The sequence below is a fragment of the Aptenodytes forsteri genome, unplaced genomic scaffold, assembly GCF_000699145.1.
Source record: "Aptenodytes forsteri isolate BGI_AS27 unplaced genomic scaffold, ASM69914v1 Scaffold230, whole genome shotgun sequence".
NCBI classification, from domain to species: Eukaryota; Metazoa; Chordata; class Aves; order Sphenisciformes; family Spheniscidae; genus Aptenodytes; species Aptenodytes forsteri.
The window spans coordinates 268,718-274,115 of record NW_008795711.1 but is presented as its reverse complement, the minus strand read 5'-3'; the positions used below and the strand labels follow the sequence as shown (position 1 = coordinate 274,115).

The 5,398-nt window shown below is 59.8% G+C and overlaps 1 protein-coding gene across 1 annotated transcript in view; it reads left to right on the top strand.

Annotated features, from left to right (window-relative positions):
* LMNA (lamin A/C) overlaps window positions 1-5,342 on the top strand; it is a 21,133-nt gene extending 15,791 nt beyond the window's left edge. The window contains exons 2-12 of the mRNA XM_009283398.2: window positions 730-886; window positions 1,061-1,186; window positions 1,310-1,480; window positions 1,584-1,709; window positions 1,817-2,037; window positions 2,127-2,331; window positions 2,471-2,578; window positions 2,768-2,887; window positions 2,974-3,072; window positions 4,364-4,621; window positions 5,243-5,342. Of these exons, the coding sequence (XP_009281673.1) occupies window positions 730-886; window positions 1,061-1,186; window positions 1,310-1,480; window positions 1,584-1,709; window positions 1,817-2,037; window positions 2,127-2,331; window positions 2,471-2,578; window positions 2,768-2,887; window positions 2,974-3,072; window positions 4,364-4,621; window positions 5,243-5,275 (1,624 nt within the window). The 3' untranslated portion in view covers window positions 5,276-5,342. The remainder of the gene's footprint in view (window positions 1-729; window positions 887-1,060; window positions 1,187-1,309; window positions 1,481-1,583; window positions 1,710-1,816; window positions 2,038-2,126; window positions 2,332-2,470; window positions 2,579-2,767; window positions 2,888-2,973; window positions 3,073-4,363; window positions 4,622-5,242) is intronic.
* Window positions 5,343-5,398: the final 56 nt, after the last annotated feature.

The following is a 5,398-nucleotide window of genomic DNA, read 5'->3' as shown; positions in this document are numbered from 1 at the left end:
CCGTGTCCCGCCACGCTGCACTGTGCCACGCCACCCCGTGCTGCACCGTGTCCCGCCACGCTGCACTGTGCCACGCCACCCCGTGCTGCACCGTGTCCCGCCACGCTGCACTGTGCCACGCCACCCCGTGCTGCACCGTGTCCCGCCACGCTGCACTGTGCCACGCCACCCCGTGCTGCACCGTGTCCCGCCACGCTGCACTGTGCCACGCCACCCCGTGCTGCACCGTGTCCCGCCACGCTGCACTGTGCCACGCCACCCCGTGCTGCACCGTGTCCCGCCACGCTGCACTGTGCCACGCCACCCCGTGCTGCACCGTGTCCCGCCACGCTGCACTGTGCCACGCCACCCCGTGCTGCACCGTGTCCCGCCACGCTGCACTGTGCCGCTCCGGCACTGGCCTGGTCCGCACTGACCTCTAGTGGGTGCAGCCAGGCCGTGGGTGTACATATTGCACACGGGCGTTACAGCCCTGAGACACCTCCTGCTCACCCAGTTTTTCCCAGCCCTTCCTGCTTTCCGGTATCTAAACCGGTGCTGGACACACCGGGTGGCCGGGACCTGCCGGTCCCTTTGGCGGGTGGGTGTTAGGTACAATCCTGCAACTCTTTTGGGGGCAATCAGAGGGGTGCGGACGTGATGCTCGGTGTGCTTGGGGTGGGGGTGCAGGCTGCAATGTGTGGTTTCTCTCTGCTGTGCCGCTCACCTCTGCTGTCCGGTGTGTTGCAGGAATGCCAAGAAGGAAGGGGACCTGCTGACCGCTCAGGCGCGCCTCAAAGATGTGGAGGCTTTGCTTAACTCCAAGGAGGCTGCGCTCTCCACAGCCCTGGGCGAGAAGAGGAATCTGGAGTCTGAAGTGCGGGACCTGAGGGCGCAGGTGGCCAAGGTAAGTGGTGGCAGCCCTGTCCCCAACTGCCCCAGGGACCCCCCAGGTCCCCTCTGTGCCAGGGGACTGTGGGGCAGAGGCACGGCTGGGTGGTAGGTCCCTGGCCAGCGCCGGGTGCTGTGCCTGGATAGTCCCCAGGAGCCGGCCGTGACGGTCCTTCTCAATTCCCTGCAGCTGGAAAGTGCCTTGAGCGAAGCCAAGAAGCAGCTGCAGGATGAGATGCTGCGCCGCGTGGATGCTGAGAACCGGCTGCAGACGCTGAAGGAAGAGCTCGAATTCCAGAAAAACATTTACAGCGAGGTGAGCCGCGATGAGCCGCTGTGGTGCCAGGCTCGCTTGGGATAACGCCTCCCGTGTGTTGTGTCTCCATCCCCAAGCCGATCCCACTCTGAGGTGACACTGTGTCCCCTGACCTGTCCCCAGGAGCTGCGGGAGACCAAGCGCCGCCACGAGACCCGGCTGGTGGAGATCGACAACGGGCGGCAGCGGGAGTTTGAGAGCAAGCTCTCCGAAGCCTTGCAGGAGCTGCGGAGCCAGCACGAAGCCCAGATCAGGCTTTACAAGGAGGAACTGGAGAAGACCTATGGGGCGAAGGTGAGCAGCACCCACACGCCGCCATCCTCTTCCCACCCTGCCCTGCGGAGTGCCGGTGGGCAGAGGGTGCTGAGGATGCTAACCCACCCGTCTTGTCCTCCAGCTGGAGAATGCCAAGCAGTCGGCTGAGAGGAACAGCAACATGGTGGGTGCTGCCCACGAGGAGCTGCAGCAAACCCGCATCCGCATTGACAACCTGTCCTCTGAAGTCAGCCAGCTGCAGAAGCAGGTGAGTCAGGACCAAGGGATTCCTGTGGACGTCCTCCCCTGGGGATGGTCCCCTCCTGGGGATGGCCCCAGGTGGAGCAGCCACCCTCACCTTCCCTCCCCACACAGCTGGCCGCCAAGGAGGCAAAGCTGCACGATTTGGAGGATATTCTGGCCAGGGAACGCGAGACCAACCGGCGCCTGCTCTCTGACAAAGAGCGGGAGATGGCTGAGATGCGGGCACGCATGCAGCAGCAGCTGGACGAGTACCAGGAGCTGCTGGACATCAAGCTGGCTCTGGACATGGAGATCAATGCTTACCGCAAGCTGCTGGAGGGCGAGGAGGAGCGGTGAGCACGGGGCGCTGCACCTGGTGGGCTATGTGAGTCCCAGCCTTCGTGTTCTCACTGGCTCCATCTACCCTTCTCCTCCTGCCCAGGCTGAGGCTGTCCCCCAGCCCTTCCTCCCACAGAGGTGGATCCCGTAGCCACTTGTCCACCCCGGGCTCCTCCAAGAAGAGGAAGCTGGAGGACAGTGAGAGTCGGACCAGCTTCTCCCACCACGCCCGGACAAGCGGCCGCGTTGGCGTGGAGGAGGTGGACTTGGAGGGCAGATTTGTCCGTCTCAGGAACAAATCCAATGAGGTGCGTTTGCATTCGGGGAGGAACCCTGGGATCCCTCGGGGTGTAGTTCAGCCCCACTTCACCCCGTGGGCAGGAGGTGAACTGGGACAAGCTGGGGAGGAATCAGGGGATCTCAGGGTTGCTGCTCGCTCTCTCGCAGGACCAGGCAATGGGGAACTGGCAGATCAAGCGGCAGAATGGAGACGATCCCCCCATCACCTACCGCTTCCCCCCAAAGTTCACCCTGAAGGCTGGCCAGGTGGTCACGGTGAGTCACTGCCCGGTGAAGGATCCAGCCGAGATCCCAAACCCAGCTGGGCTGTTGGTGACGTGGAGCGGTTGGAGCCAGGGCGCAGGCTCCTTGGCGCATGGCTTTTTTGGGGGGACAGACCCACGTCCCCGGGGTCTGGGCTCTGCAGACCTGAGACGTTGCTTTTCTCTGTGCTTTTCTCCCTAGATCTGGGCCTCGGGGGCTGGGGCGACCCATAGTCCCCCCAGCAACGTGGTGTGGAAAGCCCAGAGCAGCTGGGGCTCTGGGGACAGCCTGCGCACTGCCCTGATCAACTCCAACGGGGAGGTGAGAGCCTGATGGCAGCACCGGGTCAGGGCACAGGAGGGTTGGCAGACACCAAACCCCTCCAACTCCTTTCCTGTCCCCCGCAGGAGGTGGCCATGCGGAAACTGGTCCGCACCGTGATCATCAACGATGAAGATGAGGATGAGGACGACAATGAAGTTAACATCCACCACCGCCATCACCACGTGAGTATGGCACCAGGGAAGGCGCTGGTCCCGGGGGTTCTGTCACAGGGATGCTGGGGGAGCTCGGGTCCAGTCCCAGTCAGGGTGGGAGGCAGCTCAGCATCACACAGGATCAGGTCTTATGGGAGAAGGCAGTTGGGAGGCTGCTGTGGAAACGACCACACGGGAGAAGTCAACAGACCTCTGGCACCTGGAGAAGATTACTGCTTGCCAAAAAAGCTCTAGAGACCTTGCTGGAAGTAATCTCCAACCCTGAGCAACCTTGACCTGCTGCGAAAAGGGCTGGAGGAGTCGGGAGGGAGGCTGAGCTCGCACCTCGCATCGCTTGGAGGTGGAGGACAGGATGGTGGGAAGTTGATGGATGACACTTCTCCGCGGCAGCTGCTTCATCCTCTCTGCTTCACAAGGGTGCTGGAACAAATCCAGAGGTGACTTTGTCCTTCGTCTCAGCCCATCGCTCCCCTCACGGAGCTGAAATATGCACCAGGAAGAGCAGCAGGCAGCAGGCAGAGAGCAGGCAGCGTGCCAGGAGCAGAGCTGCAGCCGCTTCTCCCCATATCAAAGAAAACGTCCCTGGCTGCAGCCCAGGAGCCCCCACCAGCCCATCCCGCAGGGAGAGATCTGTCTTGCACACGAGATGCCCACAGGAATCATGCGCGGAGAGATGCCGTCACCGCCACGCTGTGCCTCAACACTGGCGAAAAATCTTCCAGATGCCACTCCCCAGTGCTCTGTGTGACAGAAGCAGGATGGGGCGTCCATCATCCGCTTCCTCTGAGTTCTCTGGATCTGAAGAGCCGTGCCAAGACGGATATCGATTATCCCTGGGCAGAGGAGCCAAGCTCCTGTGGGCCAGTGCTGCCCATCCATCTGGGGGCTGAATCCTTTCCAAGAGCGAATTTCCCATTGGAAAGCAGTCAGCCTGCACTCTCCCAGGCAGTGAGGAAGAGGATGCTCCTAGATAAGCACAAGAGAAACACGGTTAAGATGTCTCCTGTGTGCTGAGAGCCCGGGGTGCAAGGACAGGGCAGCAGGGACAGTTCACCCATCTGCAGTGTGCCAGCCCCAGTAATTTGGGATTGTAAATACAATAATAATAATAATAATATTTATTATTCTTAAACCACGTGATGGAGAGGATGGGTGGAGTGCGGACCCTCTTTGAAGACTAACTTGAAGAGCCCTCCTGGGTCACACCGGTGCTGCCGTGGTGCTCAGGGCAGGGTGCTCAAGGCAGAAGATGCTTGGGTGGGTGCTCAAGGTCGTTTTGTCTGTCCCCCACCATATCTAGGGTAGCTGCGGTGCCTCTGGGGACCCCGGTGAATATAACCTCCGCTCGCGCACGGTGGTCTGTGGCACGTGCGGTCAGCCGGCTGAGAAGTCGGGCAACCAGAACACTGGTATCAACACCATGTCCTCGGGCTCGTCCACTTCCAGTGTGACCGTCACCCGCAGCTACCGCAGCATTGGCGACTCTGGCAGCATCGGCCTTGGGGACAGCCTGGTGACCAGGTCCTACCTCCTGGGGAACTCCAGCCCCCGTAGACAGGTTAGTGCCGTTTCCAGACCCCGGGTCCAGGCTGTTCCTGCATCATCCTTTCTCAACGAGGCACCGCTGCGGGGGTCCCTTCCCCTCCTTTCTCTCCTCCTCTCTGCTTTTCCTCTTGCCTCCGGCACCTTCGGGCTTGCACAAACCTCTTTGTAAGGGGAGCATGGAGTCTGAGAGGGATTGGAAAAGGATGTGGCCGTAGCGTCTCCCCACCACATCCCATGCTCGGCCCCCTCGGCAGCCCCGGAGCATCCCTCATCCTCCGCGGCTCTTGTTCCACCACTGCCGAGCATTATTCATGCTGGTAATGTGAATATTTCAGCACTTGAATATTAATGCCCTCAATATTAGTCAAATTAGTCAATATTGTTACCCTCATATATACCCTCATATATTACTAATTCTCAAATTTCTGACTTCGGTGCTATAAATACCCCAGCCAAGGGGTATTTATTATACCCCAAGAGCCAGGGCAGACGAAAGCCAGGGGCACACGTGGTCCAGGCACCATGGGCATCCAGAGGGTCCCACTTGGACATCGCTGCCTCCTTCGCAGCCAGAGCAAATGGACAGTGACACAGGGTTATTTTTAATTTTCTTCTTTTTCTTTCTTCCTCCCAGGCTCAGGCTGTGCAAAACTGCAGCATCATGTAATTCTGTGGCACCTTTCCTGTGTTTCCTGGCCATCTCGAGCTTTTTTCCCAAAGCAAAAGAAATTTTTTTTTTCCTTTAAAAAAATTATATCAAAAACCAAGGTTGGGTTTTTTGTTTTCTATA